Genomic DNA, 21500 nt, shown 5'->3' with positions numbered 1-21500 from the left:
CCTTGGAGTTTAAAACATCCCCAACTGCAAGATTACCTATATAAAATTCCCATTATTGTGGATGTAATAGTGGGTTAGTTAATCAAATTAAAATAATTATACAATCTAGGATAAAATAAAATGAAAATAATTGACTTATAAAATTCATATTTAAATCATCTTTATTTACAAAATACTGTCCTGAGAATTATAATTCCATTAAGCTTCAATTTGAGCAAAAAAAGCAGCTACTTAAAATGAAAATGAGGGATAGGTCAAAACTATTTATGAAGAGAGAGCAAAAATACCATCAGGTTTCTTGCTGTGGTTCTGGATTTCAGGAGCAGACTCATTTGAGTGCAGAATTGACCCTGAAGGGAACTCACCCCTACTTTCAGCATGTGGGGGTGGAGGTGAAAATCCAGCTCTTAGAGGAACATAAGGAGGAAAACCCCTCACTGAATAGACATTTCTCGTCGCAAATGGAGGTGGTGGCTGGACAGGGAAAACCCTTGGTAGAAAATAATTTCGAGGAGCTCCATACATGCTTCCTGGAGGAGGTGGAGGAAAAGGAGGTTCTCTTCTCATGAATGGACCCCTCATATCCACTGGAAACAATGGACCTCTGATTGTAGGAAAAGGTGGAAGAGCAAAGCCGGGGCCAGTTGCTTCACTTTCAGCAGGCACAGATGAATTAGGCACATTTACATTACCAAGGTCATCTTTGGTATCATTTCTACTGGATTCCATTTGTGAAGACTTTGGCCCATCCATTTTATCCAAAGAAGGTATATTACAACTTCTGAGTTCTGCTGGTCCAGACGGTCCACCAGGATTAGAATCAAATCCGTCTTCCCTTCGTGGAAGAAGAGCTGGATCAGGACATGGGTGGCCTGGTGGAGGGATCACCGTCCTCTGCTGCTGTTCCCACGCAGGTAACAGGAACCCAGAAGGTGCTCCATGAGACTCAGTTAACCTATCACAGCCCGATTCTCCTCTTTCATTGGTCGTCTGATGGTCCAGAGTATTCTCTGGGCCTCTTGAGCCTCTTCCTCCTCCTCGCCCTGGAGTCAAAGGTGTGAGTCTGAGTGGAGAGAGAAAAGCTCTCGCTTCGGATGAAGGTCGACCCACTGGTGAGGCACCATATGGGGAATGCTCTCCGCCAAATGTTGTAATTGGAACATCGAGTGCAAAAAGATCTTTTATGAAAAGTTCAAATTTAAACTCTTTTCCAAATTAATTTTTGTCTCTTGTACACATTTCCTTTCCTTAAATAACTGAGGTGTCTTTCAGCAGTCTCAGCTGCCACCCAGCTGCCATGCGCTTCTTTCTCATAGGCCGTCAACTGCCCTTGATAAGAACGAACGCTTCTCTCCAATTCTTCTTCTGCATCTCTGGCTCTCCTTCTGTAGGTCTCCAGTTCCTCAGCTGCATGGCTCATCTTCTCTTCTACTTTGGAAAGTTTCTCCTCCTTCTCTATCCAGTTCTTTTCCTCTGCCATTAATTTCCTGTGGAGTTTCATTACATTTTCTTGATACAGTTCAGTCATTACTTTAAGTTTCTGCTGAAGCTTCTAATTTTCACTTTCCAACTGTGTGTTTTCTGACTCTAAAGATGCTTGTTCAGTCTGGAGATTTGTAATATGGTCTGTAAGCTCTTCCTTTGTTTTATCTGCTTCAGACAACTGAGTGTAAATTTGGTTTCTTTCTCCTTCTAGAGTTTTTAAAGAAGCATGTAACTTAGCAGCGTGAATCAGTTTCTTCAAAGCTCCTTCTGGTGAATCATCTAAGCAAGCAGCATTTTGTGATTCACTCTTCATCTCCAATTCCAAGTCATCAGCCACCATGTCTTCTCCAAGCACAGCAGCCCAGTCTTTCATCTTGAGCAAGCGTTCAGCCAGAGACTTGATGTGATTTTCTTTCTCACTCAGAACTTGTTCTGCCTGGACTTTGGAGTCTTCAAATGTTATTTTCTGTTTATGAAGTTCACTCACTTGTTCTTTCAATACTTCCGCTTCTTGGAAAATCTGTTTCTGGCTTTCCCGAAGTTGGGAATTTTCATTCAAGGCATCTTTTATTGCCACCTTCAGACTTTCTTCATTCATTTGAAATACTTTGCAGATCAGTTTGGCTTCAGCTACTTGTGACTTGATGGCTTTTGATTCATCTTCTAGGGACTGTATCCTTTTTGAAATATCTGCCATCAATTCTTCTTGCTCAGAATGTTTAGATTTCTGTTCTTTTAATTCTTTTGTTAGAAAGACTATTTCATCCTCAAGTTTAGATTTGGACCTGCTCAGCTTTTCACAAGTTGCCTCCAAGCTTTGTGCTTCTGTTGACTCCTTCTCAAAGCTGGCATCCTTCACCGCTGACTCTAACCCTTCATACTCCTCTTGAACAACGCTGAGTCTGTTAAGTAGTTTACATTTTTCTTCAATTAGCCCAGAAAGCTCTTCAGCAAGCTTTTTCTCTCTTCCTACATAAAGCCGGCTTCTAACCAACTGAACACATCTCCACAAAAACAAGAGAAGAAAAAAACCAGTAAGAGCTGCACATATCACCAATTCCCATGGAAAACCAGGGCCCAGTCTCAGGTCTTCAGGCCATGCTGCCACAGTCCTGCACAGCTTTTCCAGGACCAGCCTCAAGTGCAGCTCAGGGGCAGCCCCGGGCACCTCCATGGCTCCGAGGCTGCTCTGGCTGTGGCCGCGGTAGCCACGGCCTGGCCGGGCCACAACCAGCAGCTGAGACAGCTCTGCGTTCTGTTGGGAACGTGAACCGGCCCCGGCGACAGCAGCAGACACGGCACAGCCGGCCATGTGGGGAGCCGGGGAGCACTGGCACCCACCGGCCTCCGGAGTCCCCCACACGCACCCTGGTAACCAGGCCCCTTTGTGACATCACTTCCGCCACAGGGTTCTGAGCCCACCCCCTCACGAGATTGTGACACATGCTGTCCTCGCCACCCCCCACATTGGCTCGGTTTGGCCGGGCCACTTCCGGATTTGAATCCATGTTTATAACATGTGATGATTAAATCTGGGTAATCAGCGTACTCATCACTCAAATAGTTTTCATTTCTTTGTGTTGGGAAAATTCAAAATCCTCTCTTTTAGCTATTTGAAATTATCTAATAAATGGGTGCTGACTCTAGTCACCTTACAAAGCTATAGATCACTAGAAATGGTGCCTCCTATGGAGCTGTAACTTTGTATCTGTAACCTCTGCCTTTCCTCTCCTCCCCTACCCTTCCCAGCCTCTAGTAACCACTATTCTGCTCTCTACTTCTAGGAGATCAACTTTTCCTTTTGCAATTTTTTAAAGGAAATTTTGTGATTTTAATTTCTTTCAGAAGAGCATCCTTTCTTAGATATCTGCCAAGGAACAAAAGTGTTGTCTTTGGACTAACTTTGCCAAAATAGCCATGGAATGTGGCAATGGGAAGAGGCATGAGACACTCTGGGCTTCACCTGGCCCAACGCTTTCTTTATAGGTAATGGAACAAAGGTCTACAGTAAGTCCACTACCTGTCCAGGGTTGTTTAGTTATTTAGTGGCAGAAGAGTGCTGTGTTTCGGGATCTGCTGAATGTCAGTGAAATGCTCTTTTTTTTAAGTACACTTTATTGAGGAATATTCTATATACCATGTAATCCACCCATTTCAGGTATGCAATTCAATGAGTTCTAGTAAGTTTATCAAGTTGTGCAGCCATCACCACAAATCAGTTTTAGAACATTGTTACCACACCTATAAGATCTCCTGTACCCATTTATTCTTTTTTAAAAAAAATTTATTGGTTATGAATATTCATGGGATACAAAGCTGATTGTCACCGTTCGTGCCCAAGCTGTGATGGCCAGATTCATACTGGCTGCATGCCCGTTACATTTATTGTATCACATTTATTGACTTTCATATGTTGAACCATCTTTGTATCCCTGGGATGAGTCCCACTTCAGGTGCCTGAAACCTCTGCCAAGTTTCCCTTTCTGGTGCCCATAGGAGCCCACCTGTGTCATTGGTTCCCATGGAAACAGAGTCCTGAGACACCCCCTGCCTTGCAGCATGAACGAAGCATTTGCTCGCCCTTCATTTTTTTTTTCTTTTTTTTAGCCAGCCAGTTAGCTCCCACTTTCAGGTCCCCAGGGGAAGAAAAGGAGGACTGTTCCAGAGGGTAGGCAGCTGCCCAGGTGTCTGGCTCAAGCTCCCAGCCCACCCTGCCCCCTGGGGAAATGGGGGGCAAGCCTCAGTTCAGGGCACAGCTCCCCAGGAGCCCCTCGGCCTTTCACAGCCAGGGCAGCCCTGCTCCTGTGGCTCCCAGCACACTTCCAGGAGCAGAGACGCGCGGAGCGTTTTGAGTCTTCACGGTGGACTTGGGAGGAAGGTGTCTTTATCTCACTCTGCGGATGATGACAGGGAGGACCAGAAAAGTAAAAGGGTTTGCCCAAGTCACAGGCTAGAAAGTGATAATGCAGGGACATAAAGCCTGTTCCTTTCATCCCAAAGCGAGCATATTGGTCAAGATCCGCCCCCAACCGATGATACACCCATGTGTCATACATCAGCTTGGAGACTTGGTGATCACACTGCCAAGGACAGGGCAGGCCTTCCATTACTGTATGAAGTGAAAAGGTAGGACCAGAGAAGCCCACCCCCAAACCAGTGCTGCCCTCTGGAGAGTCACCCTCCCACTGCTCAGAGGTGCTTTCTTTGAAGTTAACAAGCTGTGCAAACAAACAGGTCAGGACGACTGCCCTGCCCACTGGGCACCCCCAAGCCCTGGGGCCTTGGGAACCTCCCACTGCACCAGCCAGCCTGGGGGGTGCCCCTCATACAACACAGATGTGAACGTGCCTGCCCCCTGCCATGACCCTCCCCCTGCCACTGGGTCCCTTCCCGGGCAGGAGGGAATGAGGATTGAGAATGCCTGAGCATGCTCCTTGCATGGGCCTCAGCAGTGGCCATGCTGTGGGCACGTGGCTATTAGCAAACTCCCCAAGAGAGAGTCAGTTTTGCTAGGGTCTTAGGCAGCCATCAGACCCAGAAAAGGGGAGGAAGGCTGCAGGAGTGCTTGCCCTGTTAGCTACGAGCTTGAGCCTGATGGGTTGGAACTGTGGTTTTCCTCCCACGGTGGCAGGAGCCTGAGGGAAGGGCAGTTTGGAAGTGGAAAGGGAAGGAATCATTTCAAGCCTGGATGAAGCCTGTGTTTCCTTATGTTGCAATAACTGAGCACTTCACACTGGAGGCGGCGGTAATGAGACGCGTTAGCTGACAAGAGTCTCTTACTCTCATCCTAGGCAGGGGAGGGGCTTGGCAAGCCCCACCCACAAGTCTTGGGGTCTTCTGGACCTTCCTCATGACCCCCTCCACTCCAGGCCCAAGTTCAAATCCCTCCTACCCAGGACCCCAAGCTGGCAGGTGGAGCTCTTCCGTATCTTTTCCTCAGGCCCTTTCTGCTGTTGGGCCTGGCTGAGGGCCAGAGAGAGAGAAATTCCCCCTCAGGGTTTGGGCCCTGCCCCACCAAGAGCCCCTGCCTGTGAGCAAGGCCCCTCTGGGAGGGGGTGCGTCTCACCTTGCACGTGGTGCCCGCTCTTTAAAGAAGCTCAATAAACACCTGTTGCCCCCCCAAAGCCCTCCTCTGGATGCCACAGAACTCAGGGATGTCACCAGGACACTGAGCCAGCACAGCTGTGGAACTGGAAACCACTTACAGCAGCTTTATTTGTGTCCACCTCTGGCCCTTGAAACCTCTTCTGCTGGCCAGTCCTCCCACGGCCAGATGGAAACCTGACAGGCCCAGGCTGCTTCTTGGTAGGGAAATACACGTGGTCTCCCCCACTTCATGTCACACAGCACCGCTCGGCTCACGTCCAGGCCCAACAATAAAAAGGGCCTGATGTCATCGTCAAGTCCCTGGCTTTGAAGTGGAGGCCGCTCCCGCAGCTCCGGCCTGGTGGGGTGGGAAGCCTCGGCCGGGCAGCAGGCGTGGTCAGCCTCCAGCTGAACTGTGCTCTGGGTTTGGCGGAGGTTGAAAGCTACGCCTCTTTCTCTCATCAGCATCTCCGAGGGTCTTCAAGGCCAGCCATTGTCCCCACTGTCCCCCTGACTAGGATATTTTGTGTGGGCCTCAGAGAACCAAGGAGCCCCTGACGGGTAGTGGCAGCCCCACCTTCTCTTGGCCTGCGTCTGTTCACTGTCCAGGCTGCCTCCTGGGACTGGGCCTGTGAGATTCCACGCCGACTCTCTCACACGAGGCCCTCACATGGACCATCAGCCCTCTCCTCAGCTCCGCCATCAAAGCAGCCAGCCTGTCTCTTGCCCTCTAGACTTTGGGGTGGGGGTGGGGGTGAGGCATCAGTCCACTGGATTTCTCAAACTGCGGAGGACACCTCAAAGCCTAAAGCTCTCTTTAAAGCCCTCTTCCTCTGGCTTGATGTGAAGGAGGGCATCTCACCTCACCCTCTGGTCTCAGCTCACCTCCCTGAAATCCCCTCCTCTAACCTCAACACCTGACTCCTTGGTACCCTTGGTGTGGGTGAGGGTTCAGGCCATCTCTTCTCTAAATGCAGCATCAATGTGGGCAGAGGTCAGGGGCTGGGCGGGGTCATCTCTCTGCACACACGGGCCTCCCTCCCCACATGGTGCTGTGATCATCAGTGTTTGTAAGAAGGTTGGAAGCTAACTGCTCCATGCTTGTCCAGAAAGTGCAAGGAAGGATTTGGGACTATGGAGAAGGGGCCCGTGGTGTGGACCAGGCGGGCTGCCAGCCTCCTGGTTTGGTCCCCGGCATTTAGGCTCAGAGAGACAGGGTGCTAGGAGGTAAGAGGGGAGGCCCAGAGGGTAGGGAGGGACACTGGCCACAACCACCCAGAGCAGGGCATCAGGCTGACTCCAGAGAACTCAGTTATATCCTGAAATGCCACCATCATATGTTGATTCCTTTGGGTAAGTATTGCCTTTCCTATGCAGCCCACATCCAGTCTCTGCATCCTAGTTTCTCAGCCATCAGGTAGATAAGCAAAAAGTCCTATCTCTCGATTGATTCTTGGAAAGCACTTAACACGCTTCCTGGTTGATACTCATAGCTCGATAAATAAATGTTAACTCACATTTCTTGTCCCTTCGGGTAGCATGGGCAAGCTCTCACCCACCAGGTGACCCTCCCTTAGCACAACTCAGCCAGCTGGAGCTGCCCTGGCCAGTCACCTGAGACCGTGGATGCCTTGGCCCATCTGGTTTTTCTTTGGCAGATTCTTCCATGAGACCTTTTGCTGAGAGGCAAGGCTGGAGCATCTGGCACAACTCCCAGGGCCCCCAATCTGTCACTTCTCCTGCCACAGGGACAGCAAGGGCACTTGGTTCAAATCTCCTTGGAGACAGGGCCTGCTCCCACACACCCACAGGGAATGGGGACTGTCAGTGCCTCCAGGAGGAAACCTTCAGGGCCACTAGGACCAGGGGACCTGAATCCAAAGCCTGGTGGGGCTTGAACTTATGAGACTCTGAACCAGCTGTGTAACTTCCTGGAACTCCATCTGCTCAACCACAGATGATAATTCACCTCCTTCAGAGACCGTGGAGATTGTGACCTCGAAGGGGTGTTGCTTCACATATAAAGTAGCATTAGCATTTTAGAATTCCAGGATTTTAAAACCAGAGAAATAGGCAATCTGTTGTTCTCTGTGGCTATTTCTGTTTCTTTATCAACTGCCGAGTGCCACCCCCTCCCCAGGTGACCAGTGCCCACAGTGATGCTCTCCAAGTGAACCTCCTTTGCAAAGCCAGTGTTCAATTGGCTGGGCCAATGTTCCTGGATACTAAATTCCAAAAGTGGCAGCCTTTTCCCATTCACGGGTTGGGGAACATCAAAGTCAATTTTTTAGGACCACTACTTCTGATAATGATGGACCAGATCACTTGGACCAAATTCCTAGCTGAGGACACTTAAAAAGCTGCTCAAATGTATGTGTGTATGTGCACGTGTGTGTGTGTGTGTACACATACATTCATTCTGAGCAGCTTTTTAAGTGACATATATTTATTTAAAAAAATATATAAATGTGTGTGTTGTATATATATATATATATACACTGTATATATATATATACATATACATACACTGTATATATATATATATATATATACATATGTATATATGTATATATATTTAAGTCTGACTGAGGGTATCAGGAAGCAAACAAGGCAGTGAGGAATCACAGGCCAAGATCTGGGAAAGAAGGAAACCCAGAAACATGTGCCTGGCTTCTGGGGCTACTTTCTCCCTAGAGGGTCTGCTGATTCCGGAAGACACTGTAAAGATGCTGAGCAGAGCGTTCAACAACTTGTGGGGCTAAATACTCAGTCCATCAAGAGGAAGGTGTGCCTGACAAATCTTTCATGCTTTTTGTTGGGGCCCCAGAGGGCTTCACCCTAGGAGTATGAATGAATCAGGGCTGGTTAGGGGAAGGGGTTGGGGGGTAGGGGACAGTTCCTGGCGCCTGCCTCCTCTTTTGCAGCCCCTTCTGCACCTCTCCTCTACCTCAAGCCCTAGGCTCCCCACTCCCCCAAACTTACCAGGAGGTTCTGCTGGGGCATGACCTTCTGTTGATAGAGGTTTCTGAATCCTTGGGCCTCCTCCTGCAGTTGCTGCCCCAGCACAGAACTGCCCTGAGGGGAGACAGATCAGAATGGCTCCCTGCCCGGCACAGTACAGCCTCTCCAACCCATCCTGTGCACAGCCTGTCAACCCGATGTATTGAGGGGAGGTAGAAAGTGCTGCGCTCAGAGGCAGAAAACTAAGGCTTCCTTAAGCTCCAGGGCCTGACCTTGTTTTGGTGGACTTAAGTCCGAGGTCTAGGTCCATCCCTAGCTCACTGGGTACCCCTAAATCTGCTACAGAACCTCTCTGAGCCACAGTGACATCTGCCCAAACTGAGGAATGCTCCTTGATCTACCCACCATGAGGGGCTGTTGTGGGTTTATGAATATTCATAAATACAAAATGCTATTTTTTCCCCTGGAGGGCAACTTTCAGGATATCTGATTCATTGCAGTGTCTCCACAGTACCTGTCGCGGGTGCACGACGTGCGTTTCCACCACTTCCCCGTGGAGCGCCAGCTCAACTGCACCTACGCCACCTCCGGCGGGAAGGCGCACTGCGGCCCCGCCGAGCTCTGCGAGTTCTACTTGCGCGACCCCGACCCCGACGGGCTGCCGTGCACCTGCGCAAGCCGTGCAACCGGCCGGAGGGTCTGGAGCCGCAGCCCGGGGTCTTCGACGGCCTGCGCGACGCCATGGTGCGCGACTACCTGCGCCAGACGTGGAAGCTGGAGGTGAGGCCGGTCCGGACCCGGGGCCGTGGGGGCTGCGGAGTTTGGAGGTCTGGGGGAGAGGGAGGCGGCGTCTTCGCTAGCTGGAGAGATTTGGAGCCACGGGAGCTGGGGCTCCGTGGTGGCTGCGGATGGTGCGCGACTCTGCGGGACCCGAGGGGGGAGGCGTGCGCTGTGCCGGGACGGGGCGAGGCTCGGACTTGCGGCGGGGCCTGAAAGGATGGTGCGCGGGGTCGCAGTGCGCCCTCGGGGAGGGCGGCCGACGGGGACGGTGGGCTGCCGTGTTCTGCAGCTTCAAGATGGGGCTGTGCTTGGGGCCGGGCTGGAAGGTGGAGACTGGGGTCTGGTCTCTCCTTGGATGGACTGGGGAGGGGACCATGGAGATGGAGGCTGTCCTAGGGGCGCCTGGGTGGGGTGGGAGGTCTCATGGGACGGTATGAGCGGGAGGGTCTAGGAGATGAAAGGGGGTTCCCGTGGCCGCCCACTTGGCCACACATGCAATCCTCCTCACCCCTCCTCCCCTAGGACGACACCCTGGAGCAGGCCATCATCAGCCAGGCGCCCCAGGTGGAGAAGCTCATTGCCACGACGGCCCACGAGCGGATGCCCTGGTACCACAGCCGCCTGACGCGCGACGAGGCCGAGCGCAAACTCTACTCGGGGAAGCACACTGACGGCAAGTTCCTGTATGTGGGGCCTGGGGCTTGGTGGCCGGGATGCTGGGGTCTGGGGCAGACCTGAGTGTGCAAGACCGATTGGGCCTTGAGGGATGTGCCTGTGCTCACACGTGCAAGTGGGTGGTGCGTTTCTGATGCGCAAAGGGACTTTTATACGGGAAATCAGCGGCAGTGACTAGGAAGCCTCCAGAGCTGCCAGCCTGGGTTGGAATCCAGCCTCTGCCACCTACCGGCTGTAGATATTGATCAAGGAGCTGAACTTCTGCCTGCCTCAGTTTCCTCTTCTTCACTCGGTGTTTACTGAATACCTACTCTGCACCAGGCACCGAGGACATGACTGTGAGCCAGACAGACACAGGTGCAGGTCCTGTGGGGAGGTAGACAAAACATAGACTGTGTCAGATGGTGGTAAGTGCCACGTGTGTGTAGGTGAGGAGGGGTTGCAATTTTAGATTAGGTGGCGGAGGAAGCCTTCCTGAGAAGGTGACTTTTGGGTAAAGAAGAGAAGGAGGTGAGAGGTGAGCTGTGAAGCTCTCAGGTGGAAGAGTGTTGCTGGCAAATGGGATAGCGAGTGCAAAGGTCAGGAGGCAGGGATCTATTTGGCATGTTGAAGAGACATTGAGGAGGTCAGTGTGCCTGGAGACCAGTGAGAGGGAGGGTGGGAGGAGGGGGGTGGGTGGGGAGGTGACTTTGGCTTTGACCCTGAGTGAAGTGGAGCCCTGGAAGGGTGTGGAAGCAACTGCAGCTGTCCTGTAGATGACAGCAGTGCCTGCCTCCAGCGTCTGTTATAAGGACTGCATGAATTAATACGTGTAAAGCAATAGCACGGTATCTGGCATATATGAAAAATGCACTAAATGTTAGCTCTTATTGTATGTGGGTGAAAGTGTGTGTCTGCGTGTGTGAGCCGCAGCTGAGGCCTTGTGGCTGTTAGTGAGTTTGTTATTGTGACAGCATCTCTAAAGCTATTTTTAAAAGTGTGCTGGGTGTTTGAAAACCCTCCTGGGGCTGCTGCTGGGGTTTGGACACAGGTTCTTTTGTATAATGGATGTTATCCAGATGTCAGCCGAGGTCACTCAGGCCTGGAGATAGGGAGAACTTGGTGCTTGCCTCTCTTTCCTGACCTCAGGAAGTCCAGTGTTCTCCCCAAGAAGTCTGTGGGGGCAATTCCAGGGGCCTCCTTTCTCGTGGGTGCTTCTTGGCCCGAGTCCCTGCCCAGCTGAATCCTCACTGTCACCCCCCTCCCCAAAGGCAGTTCCCTCCCCCGAGACCAACCCACTTGGAAGAAGCCACTCTTTCCTTGGTTTCTCCCATGCACAGGCTCTCCTGTGGTGATTTAGGGGATATTTCTTCGTTCCTTTGGCCTAAGGAAGGGCCTAAGAGCAAGGTGGGCTCAGTTCATCTTGTACCACCGTGTCCCTGCCCTCAGCACAGTGCCTGGCACGTGGTCAACACTCAGCAAATATGTATCTGGTGAATGAACAACCATGGGCAGGGCCAAGCCCTGTCTGACGTTTCCACTCTGAGGGTGCCCACTCGTGGCCTTCCCGGTCGCTACTTCCTGCTGCGCCCGCCCAGCCAGCCCTTCGGTGACTCAGCGCAGTCGCTGAGATTGGTGGTCACCGCCTACACCGTTCACAGCTGCGAGGCCTCAGGATCAGCCGCCCCCAACCCCGCTGGAAATCTACACTTAACCCCAGAGTAGAACCTGTGCCAGTGACTCACAACACAAGTATTTTGTGGGAGATGTTGACTGGTTTCACCGTGGGGTCTCATGTGAGGGTGCCAGTGTCTGACTCTAAATTGGGGTGTGTGTGTGTGTGTGTGTGTGTGTGTGTGTGTGTGTGTACTTGGGGCTGGGGGATGTGGGTGGACAGGTTCTCACCACACAAATGCACCGCCCTTGAGGGGCTTAATTCCCATCAGACATGGAAAATTTGTGTATTTATATTGACAAATTTCCAGCAGAGGGCAGTCAAGGGTCCCTTTCAATTAAATGTCAGTCCTTTGTGATGACAAGGTGACCTGTTCTGATTTGCACAAAGGTGCCCTGTGAGCTAGTCATGGAGTTGTGTTACCTGTGTAGGTCTTTGTGTGGAAATGGCTTTCTCTCCCCAAGAGATTGTTTCTTTATTTTTATTTTTAATTTATTTTTAAGTTTTTATTGAATCAAAATTGATTATACAAATTTTGGGGGTTCAACATTGAGATATGTTGATCAAATCAATATTACTAGCATATATATTGTTACAAATCGTAATTATTATTTATGCCTTTTGTCCAATCCTGCCCCATCCCCTTTCCTCTCCCCCTCCCCTCTAATCACCCTAGATTTCTTCTCTCCCTCTGAAAGAATAAAGGTTGCTCTGTTGATTTGCTGCCCAAATGATGTGTCCAATGCTGAGAGGTGTGATCATGTCCTCCGATACTATCATAGAGCAGATGCCTCTTCCATCACTCTGAAATGGGCTCTGTGGAGACAGACAGACCTCCTCCTTTCTTTATCTCTGCAGGTGACTCTCCTTGTGTTAACACACTCCAGTGGCTGGCGGACAATATGTGTGATGGTTGTGGCATCTAGCTGCCTTCATGGCAGCCATGGTTATTGTGGTGGCTTTGGTAGGCCACCCACATGGAGAAGATGTTTTTGGCATGCTCCTTGGCGCTGGCGGTGTACCTGGTTGTGGAGAATGTCCAATCCCCACCTCCATACCCCAGGTCCCGGAGTGGGTCCTGAGGTGCTGGCATGGTGTGCCTGGTTGTGGGAGGGGTGTTCAATCCCCTTTTCCATGCCCTGGGTCCCTGGGTGGGCCCCAAGGCACTGACATGGTGAGTCTGGTTGAGGGAGGGGGGTCTTAAGAGAATGTTTCTAAGTCTACCTGTTGAAGGCTGTGTGTCCCCTTGTGAGGGGCTCTGTGTCTGCTATTGATGGCTGAATGCATCCCCTGATGGCTGAGTGCACCTGTGGATGGCAAGTGTCTGGCCATAGGTGGCCAACTATTCAGCTGTGGAGGGCCAGGTGTTCCCCTGTGGGTGGATGTACACCCCACCTCCATGGCCAAGCATCCAGCTGACTGTCTGGCCATGCAGGGCTGAGTGTCCATGTGGGTGGTCCTATGACTGGCTGCGTATCTGCCCTTGAACGACTGTGAACACGGCCATTCCCTTCTCTTTTCCTCCCTCTGTGGCCTGTTACTAGCCGGTCTGGAGATTGAGCTGGATCTGGCCACGCTTCCCCAGTCCCTGCCATCTCTCCATGAGGCTCCCGCGAGTGCAGTCCATAGCATGTGTGTGTGTGGGGGGGGGGGACACTGAGCACAGTAGGCGGGCACCCAGGTGGCCGTAGGGGTGACATTTCCTTCCTGCCTCCCCCAGGCTGAGGCACTGGAAGGAGCAGGGCACGTATGCACTGTCCCTGATCTACAGGAAAACCGTGTACCACTACCTCATCAGCCAGGACAAGGCGGGCAAATACTGCATTGCATTCCTGAGGGCACCAAGTTTGACACACTCTGTCAGGTAGGCTGCCCACACACCTCATTCTGGGGGCAGCGCTGTGATGGACGCCCAGGCTCCGGGGAAGAGAGGAGGCCCTGCCCTGACTCCCCTGTCTGCAGCTGGTGGAGTATCTGAAGCTCAAGGCCGACGGGCTCATCTACTGCCCGAAGGAGGCCTGCCCCAACACCAGCACCAGCGCTGCCTCGGGTGAGTGGCCACAGGCTGGACAGGGGGGGGGCAGGAGCCCCATCCCCCACCCCCTCACTGTCCCTTCTGCTCCCCCAGGGGCCGCTGCTCCCACACTCCCAGCCCACCCCTCCACGTTCACCCACGTGAGTCAGTGGCATCTCAGAGCTGGGGACCCAGGCCTGGAGCTGGGTGGGTGGGCTCCTGGGAGAGGATGGGATGGAGGGAGGGGTCACTGTGGAAGGAAAGAGGTTCTTCCTCAGCACTGACTCTGGGGAGTCCTGAGTGGATATGGGTCTCATGAGAGGGGCCGGGTGCCCCCCAGCTTGGGTGCTGCTGACCATTGCTGACCCTGTGACCTATAGACTCGGAGATGGATCGACACCCTCAACTCAGATGGATACACCCCTGAACCAGGTGAGCTGGCAGAGATGGAGGTGTGGATGGGCTCAGGCCGAGAGCGGGGTCCCTAGCTGGGCTGTGGGGTTTGGCAGGGAGGGTGTGGGCCAGGCCCCGCTGACAGCGGTTGCATTGGTTTACCCTGTGCTCATGCCATGGCCACACCATCAGGCCTGCCTGTGTGCATGTCCATCCTGCTGCAGGATAGACATGCACACTGCTCCCAGCCACATCGGGGGCTCCCCGTCCACAGGCACAGGTTTGCTGAGTGTCTACTGTGTGTCAGTCACATTCCAAGGTCACCATGTGCATGAGCTCAATGAATCCTCTCGATACACCATATGCAGTAGTTATGGTCATTATTTTCATTTTGCAGATGAGAAAGGGAGGGCAGGTAACTTTGTAAGGTCCTGCAGCTAGGCAGTGGCGGAACGGGATTTGAACCCAGGTGCACGTGTTCCTAAAGCTGCAAGTGCTCGTGTGTTTCACATGTAGATGCAGACCTGTCCACATATGTGCACAGAGAAGAACACACATGGTTACACGTGCACCCAGATGCTCACCTTTGGAGGCCTCCTAAACATGGCTGTGTGGTGCACATATAGACATAGGCAGGCCTGGACACAGGTGTACACGTGTGAATGCTCACACTTCCATGCTCCAGCTGGCTCACTAATGGTGACACATGCATACAGATTCACACTCTTCTACAGTCCACTTGTACATGTCTTCACAGGCACCCACAGCTGTGACCGGGAATGCATGCACGTGCATGCGCATGAACGTACATGTGCAACCTTGTGCCTGTGCATACTCTGGGCACACACCTTTGTCTGGGGTACTTGCCCTGTGGGGGCTGAGACTGCCCTGCCCTTCCCCCTCCCCCCCACCTGCCCTCTCCCTGCTCCTGACCTAGGAGTGTGCGGCTGTGTGTGTGCCCAGCACGTCTAGAATCCCCAGACAAGCCACAGCCGATGCCCATGGACACAAGCATGTACGAGAGCCCCTACAGTGACCCTGAGAAGCTCAAGGGCAAGAAGCTCTACCTGAAGCATGAGAACCTCCTCATAGCTGACATTGAACTTGGCTGTGGCAACTTTGGCTCAGTGCGCCAGGGTGTCTACCGCATGTGCAAGTATGACCGTGTGCTGTGGTGGGGACACAATTATGTGGGGGTTTGGGGGATGGGAGCTGGAAGGTCTGTCTCTTTCACATCATTTTGCCTGGGAAACAGAGTCTAGGACAGGACATTGCATGCCGGAGGATTACCTGAGAGAGCTTGGGGACACGTGAGAGGGAGGGAGAGACGTGGGCCTGGGCCAAGGGGAGGTTGGGCTCAGCTGCAGTTGTCCATCCCAAGGGGGCCACAGAGGGGCCATTTGTCCCCTGCATGGACTGGTCGTTGGATACAGGCTGCTCCTGGGGAGGGCATAACTTTGGGTGAGACAGGCAGTTCCAGGCGAGGGACTCAGCTGTGAACTGTCCTCAGTGGGCACTCCCAGCAGCTGGAGGACTGAATGCCTTGGCCCTGACGTGGGTGGCAAGCCCCAGTGCCCACCACACAGGGCAGGGAAGAAGAGAGATGGGGGTGGGAATGGGCGCCCCGGTAGGCCCGCGCTGCTCCCCCACCCACCTGCGTGCCATGAACAGGGGCAGGAAACAGATCGACGGTGGCCATCAAGGTTCTGAAGCACAGCACAGAGAAGGCGGACAAAGACGAGATGATGCGGGAGGCGCAGATCATGCACCAGCTGCACAACCCCTACTTCGTGTGGCTCATCAGCGTCTGCCAGGCCGAGGCCCTCATGCTTGTCATGGAGATGGCAGGTGGCGGATCCCCGCACAAGTTCCTGGCTGGAAAGAAGTGAGCTCTTGGCCGCCGGGCCATCGGGACTGCTGGGGCAGAGGGCTGGGGGCTTGCCCTGTCCACCCACTGGAGCCGTCCAGGGCAGGGCAGACACACTTGCACTTACGTGGGGAATGTGCATACCCGATTTCCCGTGTGCACACCCGTGAGTGCACACACTCATTTTCCCACACCCTGACACCCACACCCGTGCCTGCAAGGCAGAGCTGCTCACCCTGACTTTCCCCTGGGTACCACGGCAACGGCATCTACCTCAAGGGGCTCTTGAGGATCAAACGAGTTGATACTGATCAAGTGCATCTGGCAGGGCTAGTAAGAGCTTTAGAAGGATTAGCTCTGTCATTGTGACCCAGACTCTGTGGGCCCAATTCATGACCCGTGGGAGATGGCCGATAGTCGATTGTCTGTGACCTAAAGCAGGGGCAGCACAGCGCAGCCTACGGCTTGTTTTTGTACCACGTCATTTTTCATTTTTTAAAAGTTAAAAGGAAAGAAAAACAAGAATATGTGGCAGACACCACATGTGGCCTGCAAAGGCTGAAATATTTATCTTCAGCCCTTTACCGAGAAATGTTGCCATCTCATGTGCCTCATGCCCCACACTCTTAGCCTCACAGACACGAGTTCTTACGCCCCCAACGCACATTTTCGCTGACCCATGCTCTCACTGGTGCACATGCCTTCACAGCGTGTCCCTGGCTCATGCATTCAGTCACTTGGTTGTTATTTATTGGGCAGTTTCTTGGTGACAGGAACTGTGACAAGCACTTGGAATTCATGAGCAAATGAAAGAGGCAAAGACCCTGCCCTGTGTTCTGGTTGGAGAGGAGAGGCTATAGAAATAGTCATGATTAAGTGTAAAGTGTGTTGGAGGCTGAGTGCTGTGGAAGAACAAGAGGGGCAGGTCGGGGACTGGGAGTGTCAGGATACAAGGTACCGTGAGAAGGTGAGGTTTGAGCAAACTGAGGGAGGCAGCCAAGCACAGATCTGGGAGAAGAGCCTTCCAGGCAGAGGGCACGGACCGTGCAAAGGCCCTGAGGTGGGCCGGCGCTTGGTGCAGTGGAGGAGTGGTGGAAGGGAGCTTATGTGGGCTGGGAGATCATGGGGCAGATGGTGCAGGGCCTGTGGGCTGTGAAGACGGCTTGGGCTTGTAGCCTGAGTGAGGCAGGAGCCCTGGGAGGTTGTGAGCAGGGCTGGGGAAGAGGGGTCGGATCTGACTGAAATGGGGGGAGGACGAGACTGGAAGGCAGTGTACAGCCACAGCACCCTGAACGTGCCTGATCTCCACTGATCTGCAGCTAAGTGGGGTCGGCCCTGGTTAGCACTTGGATGGGAGACTGCCTGGGAATACTGGGTGTTGTAGGCTTTAAAAAAACAAAAAGACTGAGAAGCAGCCAGGAGGGAGCCCCAAGGCCTGGGTGGAGCCACCTGTCCTGGTCCAGGCAAGTGTTGATGGGGCTGGATCAGGGTGGCAGAAGCAGAGGTGGGAAAAGTGGGATTCTGGAGAGATTCTGAAGGCAGAGCTGCCAGGGTCTGCTGATGGATCAGATGTGAGAGAGGGGAGGGAGGGCATGCCACAGAAGGACTGAGCTGCTGGGGGGAATGGGGGCGGGAGCCGATGTGTGGGCGCGTGTGCCTGTGAATGATCAGGGGGCCACCTCTGGCTGTATTATCCCTAAGAAGTCTGTGAGACCCTCGAGGGCACATCGAGGGTGCAGGCAGAGGTATGGGTTGGAATTGTAGCACACGGGTGATACTTAAGGCCTGGAGACTGGACGAGGGGTTTTGCCTGTTTTGTTCACAGTTGCAGCCTCATGCCTGGCACACAGGAAGTGTCTGTGGAACACATGGGAATCTGGCCCACGCTCATCTGGGTCAGAAGCGGGCTTTGCCACCTGGGAACTTGGGCTTCTTCTCCCAGCTGAAACTGCCTTTCCCCCCACCCCAGGGAGGAGGTCCCCATCAGCAATGTGGCTGAGCTGCTGCACCAGGTGTCCATGGGCATGAAGTACCTGGAGGAGAAGAACTTTGTGCACTGTGACCTGGCGGCCCACAACGTCCTCTGGTCAACCGGCACTATGCCAAGATCAGCGACTTTGGCCTCTCCAAGGCACTGGGTGCTGACGACAGCGACTACACCGTGAGCCCCCACCCCTGGGGTGCCCAGGTGGGTGGGTTTGGTGGGCAGAGGGTTCCTGAGCCCTCCCCCGGCAGTGTCTCCCCTTCCCCAGGCCCGCTCAGCAGGGAGGTGGCCGCTCAAGTGGTCCGCGCCCGAGTGCATCAACTTCCGCAAGTTCTCCAGCTGCAGTGACGTCTGGAGCTACAGGGTCACCCTGTGGGAGGCCTTCTCCTATGGCCAGAAGCCCTACAAGGTAGGCTTGGGGAGAGGCAGGTAGGGGGTGAGGGTGATGGGGCCCTGGTTACCCACACGTGCCCTGGTTGGAGCAGAAAATGAAGGGTCCCGAGGTCATGGCCTTCACTGAGCAGGGCAGGCAGATGGAGTGCCCTCCCAAGTGTCCACCTGAAATGTATACACTCTTGATCGACTGCTGGATCTACAAGTGAGTGCCAGGGATGGGAGGGACCCAGCCAAACTGAGCCCTGGGCCTGGGGCAGGAGGTTCTGTTGCCTGATCAGTCAGAGTCAACATAACTCTACCCATTGTCATCCCACCCAAAGACCCTCATCCAGTTCATGGCCTTTTCAACACTCAGTACCTTTAGTCCCCCTACATCTACACTCAGCTCTCTGACAAACTGGCCTTACGGTGCTCCAGTGGGCCAGCACCCCAACACTCTGCCTGAGGACACCCAGTGCTCCAGTATCTAAAACCTCAGCCCTTCAGCAACCAACACTCAACACATGGATCCTGCAATACTCAGAGAAAGTCCATGCTTTGTGACCCAACATACAATACCAATACTCAGGGCATGGGATAATTCTCCAGTGTTTAATAACTCAGTCCTCCACCAACCAACACTCAATGCCTAATTACCCAGACAGGCCAGCACCTAGGAACCCAAGCACTCAATATATTTCAACCCCTCACCTCTGTCTGTTTGAAGCCCAGCACGCAAACATCCCAACTCCTAATACCATCAATATCCCAACTTCCCATGAGACAACAGGCAACACACCCAAACAAGCTGTCACCCTACAGTGCAATGTGTGAACATTCCAATATTTGATACCCCACTGGCCAACATTTATGACATTGACACCTAAATACTCAACCAGTCAAGCAAATAGACACCCACCCTAGTTGGTCGGTCCATTCTGCTCCAACATGTATTAACTTGGCCTCCATCAGGAAACACCCAGTGCGCCAACACCTCAATACTCCAAGAGGGCAGCATCTAACACCCCACTAGAATATGCAGATATCCCATACACAGTACGACTAATACCCCGGCTCCCCACTGGCCACACCCACCTACAATACTAACCTTCTGCTTGATTATGGGCCACGTAATTGCACCCATGTAAGCCTGAGCCTAGCACACTCATTCCCTGGCCCTCGGCACACACTCAGTAATTCAGCATTCAATCGTCCGTCACCCCACAGCCAATGGTTGTCTCTCTGGCTCCCAGTGAACTCAGTTGCCTAAGTCCACACCAGTCAACACTGGATGCGTGGTTATCCCAGCATCTTGCATGTCACCAGCTCCACCTCTCCTAGGTGGTACAGCAAGACCCGGATTCCAGTACTCTCACTCCCAGAACACCTCACCATATTCCATCACCCCGCCAGCCCCACTGACCTTTCTGAGCCCTGAAAGTCCACCACAACCGTGCCCCATGCATGCCCACCCTCAAGCCGGAGTTGGGTTCAAGGGTGTGCTCAGTGGCCTGGATCTGCAACGCCCCCCCCCCATAGGTGGGAGGATCGTCCGGACTTCCAGACCGTGGAGCAGCGCATGCGGACCTATTACTACAGCTTGGCGAGCAAGTCTGAGGAGCCCCCGGGGTGCAGGCAGGGGGCCGAGGTGGCATGTGCCTGAGCTCCAGCCTGCCCAGGGCCTGCAACCCCCCATGTCCCCAGCCCCATCCCAGGACCTGCAGTCTGGCTGAGGCTGTGGTGGGAGGACATCTGAGGCCTCAGTCCCACTCCAGTCTCATGTTTCCTGCCTGGTCCCCTCCTCACTGGCTGGGGTTGTTCAGCCTGGTCCTGGGCTGATGTTGACTGGGGGGCCCCTGAGCCAAGGGGCGTTACTTATAACCAGGACTTCCTTCCTCTGGATAGTCCCCAGATGGCAAGACTGGAATCACTGAAATAAACCCAGCTTCCCTGTTGTTTGAGCTCCTTTGTCTTTTTCAGGGTGAGGGTAGGAGGCAGGGGGAGGGGGTGTGGGTTATTGGAAGGAGCATAAATGCCTGAAAGGGGATTTTCTGGTGTAGGCCAAACCTAGAAGTGACCCCCTCCCCAGAAGTGGGGCTGGTTTTCCCACTCCTCTGCCCTAGGGGCATCTTGATGCGAATGAGGAGCAGTGGCAGAGAGGGGAAACTGAGGCCAGGTGGGTGTGAGGGTTGAGGGGCTGCGGGCACTGCTGGGCCTCAGCTTCCCTGCTGCGTGGATTGCATGCTGCACGTTAGGATCACCTGGAGAGATTGTAACAAATGCTGGCCGCCCCTCCCCTTACTACCTTCCCCCAAGTGAAATCTGTGGTGCATTTTGCAGTCTCTAGGTGATTCTATCACCCAGCCCCCTACTCAGCTTCTCCCACCTTCTTCCCTGGGCCCTGGCATCCCAAGTGTTGGCCAAGTTCTGCCCAGGAGGACAGTCTCAGAGTCACGCTGCCTTAGTTTCCCCATGTGGGTAATTGGGGTGTTGGAGCGCAGAACCCAACAGGTGTGGTAAAATGGAGCCAGGACCCTGCACTTTTTCCCTCAGCTGCAATAGGCTCCATCTCCAATTTCCAGGCAATGCTCACTCTCCTGGCCAGAGTGATTAGCTCCGGGGTGGGCATGTAACCTACCCAGAGCCAGTGAGAGGCAAGGAGATGTGCTGGGGCTTCTGGGAAGGCAAACTTTCTCTTTGTGTGTGTAAAGCCAGGAGATCTGGAATGCCCATGGCCATTTTGTGGGTCTGTGGGGGAGGGACTGGGCTTTAGCTGTTGTGCAGAGTGGGAGCATGAGACTCAGGTGGGTTACCACAGAGAAGAGACCCCAGAACCTTGGTGACTTGTGAGCACATTGTTGGACCAGGAAATTGACACTGGGACAATACTATTAACTCAGGTACAGACCTTATTCTTATTTCATTATTTACAGTTGGGTATTGATAATGGATACGTAAGCTCCAAGTTGCATATTTTTATTGCTTATTTTTTAATGAACTTCATATTTTACAAGGAAGTTAATTCAGAGAACCTATGTTATACGGTCAACCCCAGACACACGCAGACGCAGCCATGTGCATTCATTTTGAGAGTAATCTTGGAATGGTTTGGAATTGTTTGGGAGTCACTGGCCCCATGCCAGACTGTATCTTCCTGTGTTTAGATTCAAAGCCGAGGAGAGTACAGTGATTGTAAAGATAAAGACATGGAACTAAGATTACTTCA

At 53.1% G+C, this 21500-nt stretch overlaps 1 protein-coding gene and 1 pseudogene across 1 annotated transcript; one reads left to right on the top strand and one right to left on the bottom strand.

Moving 5' to 3' along the window:
- Positions 1 to 289: 289 nt before the first annotated feature.
- Positions 290 to 2659, bottom strand: LOC134363061 (melanoma inhibitory activity protein 2-like). The gene is given in 4 exon segments (XM_063078597.1): positions 290 to 315; positions 318 to 1031; positions 1143 to 1212; positions 1214 to 2659. Coding segments are annotated over 4 exon segments (2256 nt in total).
- A 136-nt stretch (positions 2660 to 2795) lies between these two features.
- On the top strand, positions 2796 to 19937 carry LOC134362602 (tyrosine-protein kinase ZAP-70-like; annotated as a pseudogene).
- Positions 19938 to 21500: the final 1563 nt, after the last annotated feature.

The sequence above is a fragment of the Cynocephalus volans genome, chromosome 14, assembly GCF_027409185.1.
Source record: "Cynocephalus volans isolate mCynVol1 chromosome 14, mCynVol1.pri, whole genome shotgun sequence".
In the NCBI taxonomy this organism is placed as follows: domain Eukaryota; kingdom Metazoa; phylum Chordata; class Mammalia; order Dermoptera; family Cynocephalidae; genus Cynocephalus; species Cynocephalus volans.
Note: the sequence above shows the minus strand (reverse complement) of the source record. Positions and strands in the feature narration are given on the sequence as shown.